The sequence below is a fragment of the Pelecanus crispus genome, chromosome 6, assembly GCF_030463565.1.
Source record: "Pelecanus crispus isolate bPelCri1 chromosome 6, bPelCri1.pri, whole genome shotgun sequence".
NCBI classification, from domain to species: domain Eukaryota; kingdom Metazoa; phylum Chordata; class Aves; order Pelecaniformes; family Pelecanidae; genus Pelecanus; species Pelecanus crispus.
The window spans coordinates 3,361,240-3,382,376 of record NC_134648.1 but is presented as its reverse complement, the minus strand read 5'-3'; the positions used below and the strand labels follow the sequence as shown (position 1 = coordinate 3,382,376).

At 44.4% G+C, this 21,137-nt stretch overlaps 1 protein-coding gene across 1 annotated transcript; it reads right to left on the bottom strand.

Annotated features, from left to right (window-relative positions):
* Positions 1–12,965: 12,965 nt before the first annotated feature.
* On the bottom strand, positions 12,966–20,727 carry LMO2 (LIM domain only 2). The gene is made up of 3 exons (XM_075712236.1): positions 20,641–20,727; positions 16,805–17,020; positions 12,966–13,973 (listed from the first exon to the last, which is right to left on the bottom strand). Exons 1-3 carry the CDS (start codon positions 20,679–20,681, stop codon positions 13,754–13,756), a joined length of 477 nt encoding a protein of 158 aa, XP_075568351.1. The 5' UTR covers positions 20,682–20,727; the 3' UTR covers positions 12,966–13,753.
* Between the last annotated feature and the right edge of the window lie 410 nt (positions 20,728–21,137).

Sequence of the window (21,137 nt, the reverse complement as noted above, 5' to 3'; positions counted from 1 at the left end):
GAGGCATCGCCGCCGGCGTCGGGCTCCTGTGGCTGGGCGAGCGGCTGGAGCCCATCTTGCCAACGTTTCAGGCAGTCCGGGCCTTACGCCTGCACGCAAAGCCGTGCTTGGCTTTCGGAGAGCGCTAAGAGATCAAGCTGCTTCATTTGCTTTCCTGAAACGGAAAAGTGTTCAGCAGGAGTCCGTGGACCGCTGAACCTTCGCGTGGATACGTGCTGGCAGGGTCAGACCATGGACATCGTGGAAGATGCGGGCACCGACTGCTTCCAATGTCACATTGCTCGCAATTGCTTTGTAGTTTTCTGTTTACCAAAGGAACAAGAATTGGATTTGGTAGCGTAGGTCAATGGTTGGACCGGATGATCTTAAAGGGCTTTTCCAACCTAAACGATTCTATGATTCTAAGATTTAATGTTAGAATAGCACTGACGAGACAAATACAAACCTGCTTCCATAATCAGCCTCTATAGGCTGATTCTAATGGATGATTAGAATCCACCAGGACTGAAATTAAAAAGGTAATGGTGCACTTACTGAGATGAATATCATTAAAACAAAAAGACGTGTTGCATCTTGAAGGTATATGCAAATACCAGATTTTTTTTAAAGTTTCTTCCACATTTTGCTGGAAAGAAATATGTTTTCAGAGAAAGCGTATTTTCATTTTGTTTTAAGTCATTTCAGAAGAACATCTTTTCCAGAATGCTGTCTCTAGAACTGATTTCTTTTGACACCTTCGAGGCGGATCTTAGAAGTCCTTTCCAACTTTAATGATTCCTAGTTTTACTTTCATTAAAAAAGAATCCAGCCACCAAGCCAGGAAACATGGAATTAATTATTACTCTCCCCTTAAGTGGTTTAGTGGTGGACTTGGTAGTGTTAGGTGAATGGTTGGACTGGATGATCTTAGAGGTCTTTCCCAACCTAAACGATTCTAGGATTCTATGATTCCGAGTCCTGGCTTTGCAAGAGGAATGTGGAAATTTTTGCAAACCTGAGGTCTTGTGCTGCCAAGTTCCCAGGTCTGTGTGAAGAAGGCCAGTGTCCAGGCACTGCTGCCTCGCTAAGCGTTGCCGCTGCTAGAACCTCTGGAACCCAAACCCCTGGCCACGTCCTCTCCTGAGCCACAGACCACAGACCCACCAGCTTCCGGCCATCAGCACACAAAACTCTCGAGTGGAAGTGTGTCAGACCCGAGATGTTGCAGGTGAAACATTTCATGCTCAACAAGCAAAATGTTTGCTCAGCAAAAGTAACTACAGGTGATATAGTCACAAAAATAATTAATTTATAATGCTATAGTCCTGTAAAACTAAGAATGCCAAAGTGCTTCACAAACAATAAATTAAGCTTCACAAGCATCCTCTGAGGTAGATAAATAGATCACATTTTATATAGAAAAAAATCAGACAGTATGTGACAGCCGTGGAAAAAAATAGAAACTATTCTTTTTATGCCCCTCTTTTAGTGAGTTAAATATTCTTATTTGAAAGAAGGAATTGTCTCTACTGCATGATTTTTCACTAGTAATCCTTTTTTCTCTCTCCTTTTTCAGATACCAGTTGTATGTTATTGAAACAGTTGATTGTCCTAGCAACACCGCTCAAATAAGAACTGAAAAGGAACAAGCTAGCGGTTATATGACTGCATTTTTGCTAGCTGTTGGGGAGATTTTTGTCCTTTGTAATTTGTATAATTGTAAAGTTCCCTGTAGAGCAGAAAATACAGTAGTAAAAGTATATTTAAAAGGTTACTAAAATGCTATTACTTGTGTTGTGTTTGTTCTTGGTTTTGTGGTCCATGAAAATCTAAGGATGCAGAGCTAAGAGGAGCTACATAATTCTTTGTTTCTGTCAGGTTTTGCCGAAAGGTAGATCCAGAGCCTGGATAGTATTGCCTCTAGTACTTGCATAGTTCTAAGGCTTGCATTGGTTGTCAATTGTCACCTTTTTTTTTTTTTTTGCAAATAATGAAAATCTACTGTTTAATTTTTCTAATATTGTCTTGAGGGGACTTCTTTTCCTTTGTGACATTTTCAGTTTTCATTCTGAAAGCCCACTTGAACTCTTTCATGTTTTTTCAACAGCTGAATCCATCTTCCTCTGCTCCTCTTGTGCTCCATTTGATTTGATGTAATTCCACGAAAATTGACATGAGACAATGACTTCCACGTAATGCATGTGTAGTTCGGGGAAGATTTTGTCCCTCAAACAGCCAAGTTAAATATTTCATAAAATTGTACAAACTGCACTGTATTTCTTTCTTTCTCAAATCCCTTCTTCACCTTTCTTTTTCATTTGCTGTTTGCTCCTATTTTAGTGTTTAAATCTCTCTATTATTGGTATAACGCCATGTCATGGCCTGAATTTTCCTTTGCATTCTGAGTGACAGCCCACAGCATTAAATAACATGTGCCTGTCAGAGCAGTATGAAACATCATACAGACTGAAAAAAATTAGAAAACCAAGAGCAGACAGACTAAAAAGTATTCATATGTCATATGCTTCCTGTATATGTTACGTGTTATGTATAATGTAAAGCATGTATTACCCTGAACAATTAAACTACTTCTGGAATTTTTGAAATAAAAATTAAAATAATTCCGTGGGTGAAGAGGAAGCCAAATAATCAAGATATACTAGCAAAGTAGAAACTGTAACAGAAGGAAATAGAAAAAGAATTAGAAAGGTGTCTTCATGATTTTGCTAAGGAAGCAGAAAACACATAACAATTTACGAAGTTATCAAGTCGATAGTCACGTATCACAATGATCATCTTCCATTCCTGAAAGGGGCAATTTGTAACATCGCCTTTCAAAAGTTCATAATTGCTCTTAAATTTTTAACTGTACCTGCACAAAATGGCCAGTGAGCATAAATACCCTCAAATCTTCACACCACCAGGGAAATTAGGGGATTGAAGAGTGGGGAATCATCACAGAAATTATGTGCCGAGCTACAGAAAAATAGCTGAATGATTTCTCAAGATCTGTAACAGTGCATGGAAAGGTGAGACAGTAGGGAAAGGACTTTGCCACGAGACTGCGGGTTTGGCAGGTAATATCGGTGACAGGAACCGGCGTGTGCGTATGTTCAGGGTGGGCACGTGGTTGCAAGGTTGCTACAGTTTTGTAAAGTACTGCTGGTGGTCTGAACTGCAGCAATTACGTACCCGTTCCTACCTACTGCCCTTCCAAAACAAGTCTGTTAGCGTAAACTGGAAAGTGGGTTGACATTTGAATGCCCACCGTCGCTAACGCCGCAGTGAGTGGATGAGGATAGCTCCGCATCCACAGCTCTCAAAGCTTCTCGATCTTTGTTTCTTTTCCGAGAGGGGCTGCCAGGTAACGGGCAGTCTCTCCGGCGGTCACAGGTGTGACTGCAGCTTGGGTGAATGTAGCCAGGACCGACGTTACTGGGGGGCTTAGGCAGTGGTGGCCTGTAGTTCTGTAGGAGTTAGGCGTAAAAAATAATAAGCCACGCTGGTTAGGCTAGGGGGTCCTTAAGCGTGCATCGAACAGCTGTCATCTTACTTTCCAAATGGATATCCTAACAACTGCAAAGAACACGTAGTAAAAGAGAAATATCTGTTCCTGAAGCTGAACAAAAAATTCGCAAAAACCAACCAACCAACCAAAACCCAAAAAACCGAAAGCAAACATAAAACTCGCTTAAAATTGTAGCATTTAAATGTTTTACTCAGACCAGGCTTTGCATTCTCCATCAAATAACTGACAGGTGCACAAACTGTGGACCCAGGTAAGTTATCGTGGCTTTTTTCCAGCTCAGTCTAGACGTAAAAGTTCTTTTCCATTTTAATAATGGAGCCTAGTTTTTCTTCTGTTGCCCCCACTATTAGAGCCCAAATGGCTAAATATATCAGAGGCATTCCTCAGGCTGAAAATTTCTCAGATTGCTTCGTGCATCCTATGTTTAGTCTTTGAAAGATGATGAGGCTTTTAGCATCCTTCATTTATTTGTGCTTATTGAAAATCTAATGAAACGCCACACTAGGGATCTTTACCACCGGGTGCTGAGCGTCTCTTGAAATTTACCTAATGCACAAAGATTTCTGGTCAGGGGCTGGGCTACATTTCACAAGATCAGCTTCGTAGTGCTCTAAATGGACGATAATAAAGGGGCAAAACTGAGACTTTGAGGGGAGTAGACAGCTTGGGGAATTGGTGGTAAGAAAGAAGCTGAGGTCCAGAAAATTTGTGGTGGTGTTATACTGTTATTATTGGGTTTGTTCTTTACTGTAGCAAAGATGCAATAAAGCCAGGGCTTCGTAGGAACAACTGGGCAATGACCTTTGCTTGGAAATCTGATCATCTACAATTAACCAGAACACGATGAGTTGGCTGTAATAAAGAGCATGGAAGGATTAAGGTAAGAAAGTTGAAAACGGGAGCTGTATGATCACACAGTGACTCCAGTGAATCGCATAAACATGAAGAGAGTTCAGCAGTCCTTTGAAAGGTGGGGGAATCTACATGTGAGCTGATAAGCAAATCATGTTTTCAGGCTTCACAGGAGTGAATCTCAGATGAGATTTGAAAGGTAACGGGGGTAGCTAAAGGGATCAGAGCCAGCACATCAGTGAAATGTGTATGTGAATAAACTAAATATTACATAGGAGCTTGTCGGACATTTCAGTAACAAATGGGATATCTGTCAGAGTACAGCTTCAGCCTGCCTTCTCACAGAATGAAACAACGGTCTAAAAAATAATCCCTTCCTCGTTACAGCCATGTAAACACAGCCAACGACACCCCTCTTGAATCTCTCTCACACGATGGTAAATTAGCCTTGACAGCTCCAAGGTCAAATGAAGTCAAAGGAATCACCAAGAATTCAACCCGTGGACTTTGTTTAGTGGTCACAGTGGAATACTCAAAGCAACCGTAGCCGGAATCTACTCCCAGCTTTCATCCTTCTGCACCCTACAAAGTACGCCACGTGCGGGAATCCAGGCAGGTGTCTCAGTGCAGAAGGTTGCGAGCTGAATCTGAGCCTCCTGTCCTGGTGCCCCTGACCCCTGCGGGTCCTGCTGCGGAGATGAGCTGGGGAAGGAGCAACTGTGGCAACAGAACTGTGGTTGGTCTGCCTGGAATTGTCAGATGGCCCAACATGGAGGCTCTTGTCTACATCGGTTGCCTAAGGTTGTCAAAAAGCCACCTCTGGTCCTCCCCTATCTTGCACGGCACAGCTCTGAGTCAAGCTGCTTTGTGATTTCAGGCTTGTCTTTTTTTATTAGTGAATCTTTTTATCTCAGATTCTTAGCTCCAAAACAGTTCTAAAATATTTACGTATGTTTGCAGAGTTTGGAATCCCTCTTAGAGAGCAATTTTAATAGCCTGGGCTTTTTTCTTCAGATGAAAGATTCCGTGTTGACACAAACTGGCGTACCCAACTTTTATTCTTTCCCAGGGTTGCTTCGCTCAGAGTTGGCTTTCCTTTCATATCATCCTCTTTCACATAAATCAACTATGAAATACTGCTACAATAGTAAACATTAACCTGTGAAAGTATCGAAAATAAAGTTTACTTACTTTACAGAGCGTGAATAGCATAGAAAGGCATGACTCTTGCGTCCAAGAGCTAACACATTAAATTAAGCAGATAGTGTAGAAGAGAAACTCAATGCAGTGGATAATCAGTATCCAGCAACGCTAATACCTGCTTTCAGGTTTTGTACATAGACAGTTGTGTGTGTTGGATTAATACTGACAGAGAATAGCACTGACAAAGTTCACAGGAGACCAAGATTGCTTACTTCAAACTTAACTTCGTCAAAAAGGCAGTAATAAAGCCTCAGGAATATTTATAATTTCGTGTGCTTACAGCATTTTCACTGTGTGTGATTCCTGATGCAATGGCACGATTCACGGCCTAAGGGATGTGTGAAAGACCCTGCTGAAAGCAAGGATTGGAGGAATATTTCGTGATCTTGTGGAAAGTGCTGGAACCCTGGTTGTTTTTTGGGGGAGCTCAGAAGGTCTTTCTTTACCTGAGGGAACATGGAGAATAACAGGGCACCCCTAGAGAAAATTCTGCTGCTATTGAGTCTTTCCTGATCTGAAAAAAACATCTGGAGAAAACAGATAGCAGCTTACTTTTCAGCTCCACACACTTCCTTCAAGTTATTAGCTGAGATTGTTAATGAGGCGGCCAGTTAGCCACGGCCGCAGCGGTGGGGTATTTTGGCTTACAAACACCTGTGCAGTCGGAGCAAGGCTGAGCCCAGCCTACATTCATCAGACGATGGTGACAATAAATGACTGAAGTGTTGAGCTGGATTTGAAGAGGTAGCACAAAGATAAAAGACTCCAGAAGCCCTTTGCAATTCCCTTAGTCATCCATTCCCACCGAAGGCTTCTCTTTTGAAGTTTTCAGGAGGTCTGGTGCGACCTTTGGTCGTCCTTTCGGTCAGAGCTCTTATCTGTCTAGTGCAGACCCGGCCTCTTTTTGCTTGTACTACTCAAAACCAGTTATTACGGGATAAACAAACTGTATTTGCTGACGCACGTTCTCAGTTTCCTTATCAGCTGAACAACACGCTTCTCGTGCGTGTTGGGTCGAACTCGCTGCTGGTCCAGCTCCAAGAATTCCAGGGTGACTGCAGCACAGCTCGTTCGGCGCTCGCTTGCACCTACCAACTGCAAAAAAACCCATAACCACGTTGTGATGGAGCGTTGTCTTATGAGCCGACTGAGGATTTCCTGGTGTTGTAGAGCATCCTTAGGTTGATGATTGCAGGTCTTTTAATGAGATATCAACGTGATAGGTAAGCACTCTTTTGGGTAGCTGTCAAGATGCTTCGGGATATCGTCAGACTGAAGACTATGTGTCTTATTGTAGAAGAATTTCAGTTTTATTGTGATTGTCTCTTTAAAATAAATGTAAATAAGTAAAGGTACAGATTGTCTGTATCTCAAAACCAGTTTGCAGGTGTTGTGAAATACATTGGTAAAGTTATCTGATAGGAGATGCAAGACACATATCTGAGGAGAGAAGAAAACCAAAGCCCTAATCCCAGCCCAGAATCAGGGGTCTAAAAAAGTCAGAAGTCATGGCTTTAAAAGGTTATTCCTCTCTCAGCACTGCAGAACAAGGGCTGCTTTTCACTCCCCAGTCACTACTGTCACAGCATCCCTCCTTGCTCCCCCATTCCAGCACCTCCACAGAAATCAAACTTCTTGCAGTTGGTTGCAGGCTTCGCTGCATTATGCCGATGTCTAAATATAACCGGAATAGGCCAGAGAGAGAGCAGAGATGAATAGGAAGCATTCAGCAAAATGTGTATTCCAACTTTTCATTAAAAAACAGAAAACCTCTTCCCTGAAAATCTTAAATGGGTTTTTCATGCGTGATCTGTTTTTCACCCCCCAAAAAGTAAACATTTGAGAACTAAATTGTTAATAGAGAAACAGTTTCACAGGAGGTTTTTGATCATCCCTTTGCTATCGGCGAAGAACACAGATAAGGGGGCTTAAGGGTGCTTCAAGCATTGCTTGAGTATTGCTACAGAGAGCGAAATGGTGGCTCGCGCTCTGTATAATCTATCAATTGCGCTTATTTTAGCCGAAGTTCATGGGTTTTTACCGCCCCGTAGACCGTTAACTCCTGATCCCGCAAACACAGCTGAGCTTTATATGCCGGATTGTCTGTCATGCAGGGAGGGATGCATATCACTGTCAGACCTAATTCATGGAAAGTATCCATATGAAATGCTATTTGAGGCCGCTCTCCAGCGTTCAGAGTGTATCTGCGATCCCCACTGTCGGACGGCTCAGGCCATGCGGTCCCCAAACCCGCTTCGTCAGCTCTTGCCAAATGGTCCGTGGTGGAATGGTCACGCTCAAGCCGAGATCTAACTTCTGCTCTCGTAGAAGTTTGGCTGAGTTACGATGTGATTTTTATGCAGGTCATGTTCATTTTGTGCCTCAGTTTCCCCACCTATGGAGTGGGGCTTGTAGCTTAAAAAAGGGAAGAGTCACGCATTAATGCATTAACGCTTGCAAGGCACTTGAAAAGCGTGAAATGGAACACGGTATACTCCTGCAAAATATGTTTATTAATTAACCATCAGAGATCTGCTGGTTTATTAGGAACCTTTCAGAGACGTGCCTTCTCATTAGCCTGGTACAAAACAACCCACAGCAGGAGGGAGCAAGTTGCTTCAAACAAGGTTCAACTTTCTGCCAGTTTAATCTTCATCTCATTGACAGACTTCTGAATCTTAATTTAATTATAGATCCTTAAATGTTTTCTGATATCATATCTCAATCTCTCTGTTCTATGTCTTTTCATGGCTCCTTTTTTGTCGCGGGGCAGAGGAATAGATCATTTTTTCCAGTGTCCATTAAAATTCCCTTTGCCTGCAGTGCAGTATGCTCTATAAAAGAGATGAACCTGCTGCAAGTGAAATAAGCTGATGCTGCACTGTCTTTTTAGAGCAACAACAATCTTTATAGATTATTTTTCCAAGTGTCATGCATCTCCCTCAAAGTCACAAGTGACTGTTATCAATTAATATACTTAATAGTCTCATTTTCGATTCACATCCAGGCCACACAGAGTCTATGCTCGCCCTGGCAGGTGCTTGAAAGCTTTGCCTTTCAGAGATAAAATGTTACCTTGTATGTGATAGGGGTGGTAAGGGGGGGGTGATTCAGGAGCAGAAAGACATGTTAAAGTGCAGCACCTGAGGCCTTCTTGTTTTCTGAATTTACAGTCTCAGGCTGGCAGTCGTATAAATGAGTGATGCTCTCTGATGTTCTCTTCCAAGCAGGCTATGAAATTGGCAGGGAGTCTTCAGTTTTGTGCTGATGTGTCCAGAATTCAAATAATTTGATTCTTGGGTATAATGACAATTGGAGGCACAGTATTACCTTGAGAAAAAGAGATGGGAGAGACAGCTTCTGTATCCTGGATTGAATTAACAACCAATTCCCATTTACTCTCTCCGCTGAAAACTCTATTATGCGGGGATCTTATTGGCCTTATTCAAGGGCATGGAATTAAAAAAGTGATATCGATGGTAATGCTCTCATCTTCCTACCATGACATTGAATAATGGGGACAAAGAAGGGAAATCTTGAAGGGTGATATGCCTTTTAAAATACTGCTGATATTGAAAACATATAAAGGACAATGCATTTGAATATCAGCTGATGAAGTCATATTCAGATTATTGTGCTTTTTGCCTATGCCTAGAAATCACCTTTGCTTTTATTTTTGCCATTGTTTTTGGAACATTTTATTTTCTTGTGATTTCAGGAGAGAGTCCTTACATACTTGAGATGAGGATGGAGGTGAAGCGTTGGTTACACTAATTCCAAGAGAAATCTGTTCTCTCTCCTCCTGGATCCAGAGAGAAAGAATCAGGAGTCTGGCAGGGAAAATTCCACCAACAGACTGGTGTGATTGCACAAGCAGAGTAAAGCTACTGCTCAAGTGGAGGCTCTTCTTCTGGCACAAGTTGTCGTCTTCCAGTTCAGCTTAAGCCCTGTCTGAAGTTACGTACGCTAGATAAAACTGGTGGTCTTATAACAAAATAAGAATATCCACTGTGGACCCTGCCACATCCTTCCTTTACAAATATATTCGTTTAGGTTTTGAAAGGTATTTTCCCGTGTAAATGATACCTTACGCAAAATAATGAGTGTATTTCCATTAGGAAGTTTTAAATGATATTTTACAGAATAAGTGATAGTATCTCCATTTTACAAGTGGGCAACAGAGGAGCAGACTATTTAACCACCTTGCCAAAAGTCACACAGGAAATAACTTTCTGAGGTGGGAACAAAACACAGATCTTGCTCTCATTAGTGCAAAACCACAAAGCCTCCCTGAACTATTGACACTCTTACCTCATCTCAACCCAGATGTTAACGAGGTCCCTTACGCTAAATTTTCAGTCAAGCCTCCCTGTGATCTGGAATCATGGAAATCAGCTCTGCAGCATGCCTGAGTATGGCTAAAAAATTACACTGGAAAGGGCTTAGGGAACAAGTGTCAAAACTCTTACCTGCAATGATACCCGTCGATTCTGACCACATCGATGCTATCGTTATGCTGGTGTAACTCTGTGATTGCAGTTATTTTAGAGTCAGTTACACCATCGTGCTGTATGAGATCAGGATGTGGCTCCAAACCTCTTCATAGCAATTCTGAAAAGTCAATATTGTGGTTTACTTTCTCCAAGGGAAGCTCATTTTGTCTCCCACTGCCCCTCGCAGTCAGGCCTATCGGCAGACGGGTATTTGTGATCTGAAACGCGTGGTCTTCGGTCAGAGACCCTTCAGCTGGCAGTGCCGTGGGATGGAGCGGAGTCCCAGTCTCCCCAGTGTACGACACCCCCTTTGATACCCGTTCATCTCCGTCATTAGCGTGTGACTACCGAAAAATCAGCTTTATAGCTGAGTGCCATCATCTGCAAAATTTTCTTGCCATGAATTAGTAGATGTTCATGAAGCCGTAAGCACTACTCTGCCTTGCTCATACAATAGTGCTATCAAGGTGTGGGTTTCTGGGGAGAGGGGGCGAAAGAAGAGGGGCTCTGAGAGGGACATTGCAATGACATGGCAGGGCACGATGGCCTGGAAGGCTTTAAAGGCATCTGCCACGAAGCTGTTGGTACTACCTTGTCTGGTGATGCGCAGCTCACCGTATGTGATCCCACGCACCGACCTGAAGAACGGTCGGGCACCTCCACCCTGCATTAGCATCCTGGTTACATCCACCAAGCTGTGGAAACTAACAGGGACACTGCGACTTCATTTCTAGCTGGTCAGAATATTTGCAAGGAGCCACTGAGGGTGAAGAGAGATGATAGCTATGGTTTCCTTGGGTACGTAGCTTTCTTGCCTGTGCTGGCAGGGATACATTTTAGGCTAAGAATTAAAATTATACCAGCTACCTATGGCCTCCAGAGGTCAGCATATCACTTGAGAAGAGCTAAATCACAGAGCCTTCAACCTATACTTTTCAAGCATGATCTCATTATGTCCTCTGCATAGTTTCCAACTTCACAGGTAGTAAAATTTAAAGGTTTTGTCCCCAACGCTAGTTGTGACAACAAAAGCAAGAAAAGAAAAAATCAGTCTCGGAATATCCATTGTAAAATGCAAAATATTGTCATTGGTCAGTACTGCCGCTTGGATGAGAGATCCTTTAGGTGACAAGTTTATTGAAAATAGTCAGAGAAATAGATATCCATATGCTTAGATGCCTTTCCTTACATGTTAGTACCGATGGGGTGAATGGATAAGCCAACTGTCTTCTGAGTGGACTGTCAGACTCGTTCAGGTGTGTTAAAAGCTTTATTTTTTTAGTACATTTGAACACAACATGCAGTTCTAGTGACACTCTCAAAAAGGATAATGTAGAACCAGAAAACATACAGAGATGAGAAACAGAGATTATCAAAGATGTGAAACAGCTTTCACGCAAGAAGGAACTTGGACTATTCATCTCAGAAAAAATAAGTTGGAGGGAATATGATATAGGTCTTTAAAGTAAACAATAGTGGGAAAAAAAGGTGATAGGAAATGGCTATTCATTATCTCTCACAATATGGTGGTCAACCAATGAAGTTATCAGGCAACAGGTTTTGAAATAAACACAGCATAGAATTAAACTGTGAAAATTGTTGCTTTGAGACTTCATGGAGGCCAAAGAGTCAAAAAAAAAAGGGACTAGGCAAACTCACAGAGAATGGGTCTACGGGTTGGTGTTAAGCAGAGGGGTCTGAAGGCAAGCTCACACAAAGCTCATTGGACCTTCCTGCAAGCTGGAAAGGCTTCATGTGGAGGTCACTCCCTGCTTGCCTGAACACCCACTACTTGTCTCTGTGGGAGTAAGAGAGCCAATGTCCGCTTTTGCCTGACCAGGCATACTTCTCAGGCTCTTAGTAGTACCACAATGCTAAGAAACTTCCTTTTGCTTAGGAAGCAAGTGACAACAGTCTTTTCTTGAAAGGCTCTGAACTTAATTCTTTCTAAATACTAGCAAGTATTCATAGAATCGTAGAATGCTTTGGGTTGGAAGGGACCTTTAGAGGCCACCCAGCCCAACCCCTGCAGTGAGCAGGGACAGCTTTAACCAGACCAGGGTGCTCAGAGCCCCGTCCAACCTGGCCTTGAACATTTCCAGGGATGGGGCCTCCACTGCCTCTCCGGGCAACCTGTGCCAGTGCTTGACCACCCTCATTGTAAAAAATTTCTTCCTTATATCCAGTCTAAATCTACCCTCCTTTAGTTTAAAACCATTACTCCTTGTCCTGTCACAACAGGCCTTGTTAAAAAGATTGTCCCCATCTTTTCTATAGGCCCCCTTTAAGTACTGGTAGGCCGCAATAAGGTCTCCCCAGAGCCTTCTCTTCTCCAGGCTGAACAACCCCAACTCTCTCAGCCTGGCCTCATAGGAGAGGTGCTCCAGTCCTTGGATCATTTTTGTGGCCCTCCTCTGGACCCGCTCCAGCAGGTCCATGTCCTTCTTGTGCTGAGGGCCCCAGAGCTGATTGATTGGCTCTGGTGATATTATACTGGATTCAATAATCCAGAGCAAAATCAGGATGAGCTATCTTTCTAGGAGACCCTAATCTTACATGGTCTCCTCTGAGATCAGATAGGCTCTGTCTTTATTGTGAAGTAACACCCAAATGTATTTCTGTATGGGCCACCAGCCTCAAAACATCCTCATAAACACCAAAGAGACTCAGTGTCACACACCACTATCTGATTTCTCCTACAACACTATCTAATTTCTCCTTAGCATGAAGAACTCTACAAGGCTTACTGAGACCTCAGTGTTCTCACATTACTGCTTTGAAACGCAACCTTAAGTGGATCCAGCAGGCATCAGCCGTAGACAAAGTATAGAAACCCTGCTACAAAAAAGAAAATAAATAATACAAACAAAAAAATCCAGCCCAACTCCAAAAAAAAGAAATAACAACACTCAAATCTTCTGTTATTTTTATTAAAGCTGCAGAGTCTTACTACACACAACAAATATTTTATTGATATATTCTAAGTTAATAAAATAGTTGAACAACTCTTTAGATTTATATTTGTATAGAAATGATCTGTGGAACATCTCATCTTGAAACAGCAGTGCCTGAAAACAACTATTCAGCAGGATTTTTTTAAAGAAGAGTTTGGGACGAGAGGATGCACTGTTCATTCTCAAAGAAAAAAAAAAAATCCATGCAAAAATAACCCCCACCCTCTTCCCGCTTTCTCTCCTACCCAAAGTGTAAGGCCGTATAGAATGACCACGTAAGTGATGGCCTTTTTCTTCCAGTATTCTTCCTCATGTCTACATTAGGAGCTGTCATCTAAACTCAGTAACTAAAACAAGACGAAAAGAAAATTCAATTGCACAATCCTAGTCTGCAGGTGACAAAGTCATAACATCTCTTTACAGAAGTCCCTACTCTTTTTCCAGTTAGGAGAATTCCTCATCATGTTGTGTTTGTTCCCCAGCTCTCGCCTACATGGCTGATGTCAGTTATTGTCCATATGCCTTTGTTAACAGAAGTCAGTCTATCTACTATTGCTTCGGTCTCCCTTCTTCACCTATGTGTAGTTTAGATTCTACGTAGCACTGCCTGCAAAGACCCGACTCTCTGGTATTTTCCCCCCATTTTAGACAAAGCCCATAGCTCAAGTGATGATGTCCTCACTGCAGCTATGCATCGGTGTCACCCATGAGATGTCTTTTATAGACTATGAGGCATGTCTTTGCTAGATCATTCCATTTATCTTAGTCCACTCGTAGATGTCCTGTTCACATACTATGTCTGAGTTGATGAGGAGGTATCTGTCCCCAACACAGAAATGTTTCTGGCAGGCAGCACATTTGAAGCATTCAAGGTGATACACTTTGTCCTTCACCCGCATGGTCATCTCGTAAGCCCGGATTCGCTTGTCGCAGGAGGCGCAGAGGCCATCTTGGCCAAAGAGCCTAAAACAACAACAGCAGAGAAGTAAGCAGAGTTCCTTTGCTGGGGAGATGCGAAAAACCAAATCAAAACAGGAACGCAACATCAGCGCCTTGATCCGTTAGTCACAGTATTGCCAGGTTAGATACAGGTCACATGGAAAGATGCCAAGCAAATCTAAACTTTGCAACACCAAAAATTGAAGTAGACAGTCCAAGCTCCTCACCTGTTTCCCATACAATTGACTTTTCTGATCAGTGACCTTATCCTGAATTGCTGAGCAGCTCCAGGAGGAGCAAAGGTTCCCCAGATCATAGCATAAAGTTGTGCCATGCTAATACTTCCACTTCCATGATTGATAGAAATTACCTTTCTGTTGATAAATTTTGCCTATCTTCAGCTGTTGCTATTGTAGTTTACAGAAAGGAGTTGACACAAGCCATGGGCTAAGACTCCCCTGTCTCTTGTCTTTGCCTCCATGTTGGAGATTCTTTCAAACCCAAACATTTCTATATCCATGAAGCCACTCCTGCTGGGTTTCAGATGGATACATGCTAAGACCTTCTAGATACTTCTGCTGGCCCAAACAATTTTATGATCTGGACTGCTCTTTCACCCGTATTGAAAACCCCTGCTGAGATCACGATGGTATGGTCTATTAAAAGGAGCCTCTAATGAATGCACTAGATATGTATTCCCCTCACAGCAGAGGGGAATTCACCTGGAGCAGTGCGACGTACTCAGCTATGTGTGAACGCCAGTCTTTCATACAGCCTGCCAGCTACAGAGTTTGTAATTCAAATCATTAATAAATAAGCAGAAACATACTTTTTTATTCTTACTTGTTCACAAAGTATACACCTATTGAGGTTGACTTCTAAGTTTCCATACTAATTCTGGAAAGAGTTTTTCCACCTCCTACACTTCTCTTACATATGCTGTGCCTGCTTCACATCACCTTCTGAACTGGAAAAAGGATGCCCACTAATTTAAGAGAGGTCTTTAAGGGGAACAGATGTCATTTCTTGCATCTACCAGGAGATGTCAGTGTTTACTTCTGCCCAGCAAAAGTAATAACGGCTACACAAAGGTTGCCAAATTTTTCATTAATGAGGGAAGATATTCTATGTTGCATTACTAAATAAATAAAAACGTTGACTTTCACTGCAAGAAAATACATTAATTGTATTGCCATACTTTCCATTTCTCCCGTTTTGAGATGAAAAGTATTTGGAAAGTGTAACTGACACAGGATCACTGCTGGACCATTGTGTATGTGGAGCACTTACAAGCCACCCCATTAGCAGAACTCAGCTCTTATTTCTGCTTAGCAAACTTCCCATCGGTAAAGCTCAGGGACACCGTTCTTGGGAACTGCACTGAGATTTTGGTTTAGTTTTTCCTGGCAGGTAAATTAGCCTGCAGTAAGGTAGCTGAAAAAATATCAAATGCCACTATTCTGTTCCACAGACCTCCTGTAACGTTAGGGATCCATTAGAGGAAATGGTACACAACCAGCACAGCGAAGAGCAATACACTTTAATTGTAATCAAGAATCATAGAATCGTTTAGGTTGGAAAAGACTTTTAAGATCATCCAGTCCAACCATTAACCTAACACTACCAAGTCCACCACTAAACCCATTAAGGGTAGAGTAGAATATAAAGAATATCAAGATCCTTTATTATCAATTTCTGTGAAATATATTAATCTCAGTTTAATTGTTCTACTTAAAAATTTTGGCAAAACAGGGAGGCAGAGAGCTGTTAATGAAGATGCCTGTACCGAGTATATTTGTAGGATCTGATTCAGCAAACCAGGTAAATTCTTGTCTGTTTAGGACCAGGCTTAAGAACGCTAAAAATCCACTGGATCCAAAAATCAGTGCAATCAAACTTTCCTGTACTGGCTGTAGCTTTGCAATAAACATAGAGCACATTGCATCTTTCTGCTTGAAGTGTCCCAGATAACTTTACCAGCGATGCAGAAAAAGACAGGGAATCGATCGGCGTATAAAAGGCAGTGGCTTCGCACACCAAGCAGGTACAGCAGCCCTGCTGGCTAGTGGGATCAAGCATCTCCTCTACAGCCGATATCACTGCATCAGGAAAATGAACTGAATTCAGTTACCTTGGATACCGTGTTCTTAAATGAGAGAACTAAATGATATTTCATCAGTCGCCGATCTTGGCACCTGGTTTTATATACCTTTCAGCTCCAAGGCAATGCTTGGAGAAGCGCAGAACTTCTTAAAACCATTCAGGGGAACCGGTTCATTGTCAGCTCAGGGGGAGCTTGCTGAAATTCATCACCTTTTCCCAATTTCTACTTGCCAGAATCCCACGCTGACGCTGCGCGGTTCGCCCGGAGCTATCAGGTTATGTCTGTGCAGGCTGATGGATGCCAACAACCCCAAGGCCCCAGGAGTTCTTACTATGTTCTTCACATTTTCAGGTAATTCTCTTTAGTCCACAACATGTAGCAATGCTTTCATTTTCATTAAAAAATGCTTTTTTCCCCCAACACGATTTTTAAGATTTACCTATAAGCAACTCTAAGTGACCTAATCAACACAGATAAGCTCTGGATTTACCTATAACTTGCTGAAGAAGCCCAGCAGTACCATAAAGCATCTGTGCGTGAACCCCCAAAATATATGAGCCCACACTGTCAACCCGAGCTTGCAAACGGTGCCGCGTTACAACTGCGACTGCTGTCAGCCTTTACGTTTAAGAGTAATCAAAAATGAATTCTTTATGGATCTTTGCTCGCTGGCCGTACTAATTCAAATGACAAAGCAAAGCTGAAATGATAGAAAGAAGGGGAGCGAGGGTAGGACGAGCGGGTTGTGTACCTGAGATAGTCCCTTCTGCAGAGCTTTCTGCCCAGTTTGTAATACAACCGTCTCCCCACCTCTCCGAGCCTGCACCCGCACAGGTCGCAGCTGAGGCAGTCTTCGTGCCAATACTGGTCGATGGCTTTCAGGAAATAGCGGTCCCCGATGTTCTGCTGGCAGCCGCCGCATGTCAGCAGCGAAGGGGGAATTTGGAGGACTTCATCCACAGGCTCCCTGAGGGAATGAAGGAATGATTGGAGAAGGAAAATGTACTCGGAAAGCATTCACATGAGAAGGAGGAGAAGGAAAGACAAAACACAAGGCTGGTCAAGTTAGAGCAGGGATTCAACCCTCATTTTTTCTCCCAGATTTATCCACTTTTGACATCAGAGGGAGCAGGACTTCACTCTTCTTCTGCTTTGAAAAAAAAGAACAGCTGAAAATGTAGAGTTAATAAGCATATGCAAAAAATTTCTTATTTTCTTCAAAGAATAATGCATAAACATGACAATCTCTGTATCACCCGTGTGTATTCATTACTGTAGAGGCATCTACTACTTTACTAGTACCTTGGTGTCTGTGTAGATACATCATTTTTCTTCTACCGGACAGAACATGAATTGCGCAGTCATGTTTCTCAATCCATGCAGTTCTTGTAAAAGAAATACCTTTCCTATAACACGATTCTTCCATAATTAAAGATTGCCCTTTTTCAAAAGTATAATCCAAAAGCTGCCCGGATTCACCGTTTCACAGAAATGCTGGTTATGTCTGTGCAGACTGAGGGATGCGAACAAGCCCGAAGTCTTACTATATTCTTCACATTTTCAAATAATTCTGGTTTGTCCACAACACATAGCAATGCCTTCCTTTCCATCAAAAAATTCTTTTTTTTTTTCCCAAGAAGATTTTTAAGATTTAACCTATAAATAACTCCAAGTGACCTAATGAACACAGACCACCTTTGGATTTACCTCTAACTTACTGAAGAACCTCGGCAGTACCACAAAGCATCTGTGCCTGAACCCCAAAATACATGAGCCCGTATTGTAAACCGGAGCGTGCAAGCTTTGACTGTTAGTGCTGCTGGAAGCAAAGGGAATTTCTGTCTCACCAAGGGCTAAAGGACTAGAAAAGGCACCCGAGGGGTTTTACATGCAGTCAACTTTCCGTTGGGAAACGTAAATTTGAAGACTAAGTCTGGGGACGTCATTTCTCTGAAGGGCATGAAACGAATAAATACTACAGAGGCGGCTGTTGCCCAACTGGTTTAAGTTTTGCTGCTGTTTTTAATAGAGGCAGAATTTTACCTGATGTTACTGCAGGACTTCTTGTTTTGCCTTCAGCTAAGGACATGAATCCCCTGGGATGGGTCTATGCCAACATAGCTCAAACAATTATTTGGGATTTACACATCCCTGCGTGAAGGGAGGCACAAATCTTTACTGTGATATTAGCACTGACTATTCATGCGTTGTATTTTTTTCCCTTTTTAAAAAGCTCTGAAATCTAGGATGGTGCTGGTAATACCTGGGGATAAAGGAAGAATTTTCTTCAAAGCTACTGTCTTAAGGAATTCTCTTCTTTGCCTTTTTGTGTAATTTTACAAGTTCTGCCAAAAAATAAAAGCGGGGGGCAAAAAAATTAAAAGCGAGGTGCCTGAGCTCAGTTCTGCAAGGTTTGCAGTGACCTGGTGCTGCCGCTGAGGTCCTCATCCAAACCCCAGGGAAGTTAATAAAAAAATCCTATTGGATCAATCCTTTAAGCCCTTGCTTCATTTAAAACCCGTGGCTAGCGGCAAGGAAGGCCTCTGTTTGCACCTTTATGCTTCGCTGGATCACGAGCGAGGCGCTCAATATGTGGTAAGCGTGGAGCCCCAAATTTTTGCGTACGTTACTGGGTTCTCGCTCTAGCACGGAGCCCCTCAGCGCTGGTTCTGTCGCTGCTCTGTCCTCCCCTGGGCTGGGGGGGCAGAGGAGACCCACGCTGATGCAGAAGGATCAGGCTGCTCCCACTTTCCAGCAGGCAACAGGAAAAAATCATATTACTACTGCTTATTTACTGGCTCAGCAGTTTCCTGGGCAAAAATTACTGTCTTCAGCAGGGAGAAACGACCACCGGTCACAAACTTCTGTGCTGAGAAACCGATTCTGCAGTTTTTATTTAGGCACGCTGAGCCCTAGGATATTATCTGATTGTATTCTGTTCTGGTTTTCACTCTTCTAAGTTTAAACTGCTGCACCCTGCACGTTGTGTCATCACATCCCGCTCCTACCAGCTCTCCGTCCTGTGAGTTTTCGTTAAAATAATGAGGAACTCGGTATGTGATTGGGCCCTACTTTTTCCAAGTTTATTCTTTCGGGCCCCATACTCCCTTTCTTAACGTGTGGGCTCCACACTGACAAGTTCTGAGAGCTTTCCAACAGAAGGAAATGCCCATTATCCTCCTTTATTATCCATTATTTGAAACTTCAGATGTACCCCAAAATATTTCATCTTAGGGGCATTCAGGAATCACAAGCCAGGTCCCTCTGAAAGCCCTGAACTCCGGAACAGCCTGGCGGATGTTTACGCAGAACAGAACTGCTGGTTTAGGCATCAGCTTTTTGATGTCCACAGCTTTCTAAGCCAGCACTTAAGTCACTAGAACACAAGGTAGGTAAATAAATAAAGATTACTAGAACTTTGCAGTTGAAACCTGGACATCGTATACCCAGATGGTCATTTCTTAAAAAGCGGTATAAAATAAGAGAAATTGTAACATGTAAAACAGCATCTGTGACACGGAACGAATCATTTAATCCCCAAAAGAAGCAGTTCCCATGTGTTCACTCCGGGCTTCAAGCAATGGCACTTTTAGTATCTCACAGGAAACAAGCCACGAATGACTCAAGTTTACTAAGAGCGATGTTTTAAGCGTTATCTGAAAATAGAGATATTATAATTTTTTTTCTTTTCTTCTCTCTTATCATGATTCCAGACAAGCATAACTGCAGTTAATAGCGCGTACAGGGCCGAAGTGACTCTGGGTTTGCGCTGAGTTCCCGTGCCTCGCCAACGGGATGCCTGTGGGCAGGAGGGACGGGGCAGCTGCGGAGCACAGCCCCAAGCCTGGAGCGGGACACGGGAGCCCGTCCCTTCCCCGAGTGGGAAACCAGGGGGGGAAATGCTCATCTTCTGCATCCCGTCCATCAGTCCTTCCTACGTGCCCTTTGCAGAACACCCTGCCCCCACCAAAGCAGTTTATACAAGCTCTTGAAAGTTGCATTATGAAAATGTGGAAGTTGGGCACCCGCAGATAACAGCTCTGACCTCTCACTACAGCCGGCTGCAGCGAGTCGGGCGGATCAGAGCCGGGGCGGAGAGGGTCCCTCCGAACGAGAAACGCCTTCAGATCGGGAAAGCGGGATGCTCTCCCTCTCCCCGAGCCGTGCCCGGCCCCCCCGGCTGGGATGAAGGGGTGGAAAATGCCCTTCCCCGGGCAGGGGGGGGTGTGCAGCCTCTCAGCCCCCGCCGCCCGCTCCCGGCTGCTCTTCCCCGCAGCGCGGGGGGCTCTCAGGAGCCCGCACCCCACCGCCAGCCCCCCGGGGCCGGGGCCCGCAGCAGGGGAGGCGGGGGCCGGGGCAGCGCGGCCGCCGGTGCTGGGTGCCCGCGGCCCCCGCTGCGGCTCGGCGCGGCCCGGCGGGGCGGGGAGGGGAGCGGGGGGGGAACGGAGCGGCGGGGGCTGCTGCGAGCCCCCTCCCCGCCGCCGGGAAGGGGCTGCCGGGCACACAATGCCGGGGGCGGCGGTGGGGAGGACGAGTGGCCGGGGAGGGGGGGTGGGGGGCAGGCGGGAGGGAATAGCGAGCACTTACTCGGAAGGATCGAGGCTTTTCCTCTCGATGGCCGATGACATTGGCAGGGCTGGCTCCTTTGTAGCGCTCCTGTGGTGGGATCTGCCCCCGCCGCCCCCGCAGAGGCTGTCTGCTCTCGAAGCCTTCTCGCCAGCCGCGCTCCCCCTCCGCCCCCCAATGACATTCACAGGATTTCCTCCTGCAACACCAAAGGGGGGGGGGGGAGAGAAAGGCGGGCTGGGGCCGGGGCTCTGCCGCCGGGCTCCGGCCGCCGCCGCCGCCGCCGCCCGCCCCGCGGGCTGACCTCCCATCGCCGCCGCGCTCCTCCTGCGCGCCGGCCGGCGGGGCAGCGCCCGGGGCCGCGGCCGCGGCTCGGCAGGGGGGCGGCAGGCGGCTGCCTGGGCTGCCTGGGCTGCCTGGGCTGCCTGGGCTCCCTGGGCTCCCTGGGCTCCCTGGGCTGCCTGGGCTGCCTGGGCTCCCTGGGCTGCCTGGGCTCCCTGGGCTCCCTGGGCTCCCTG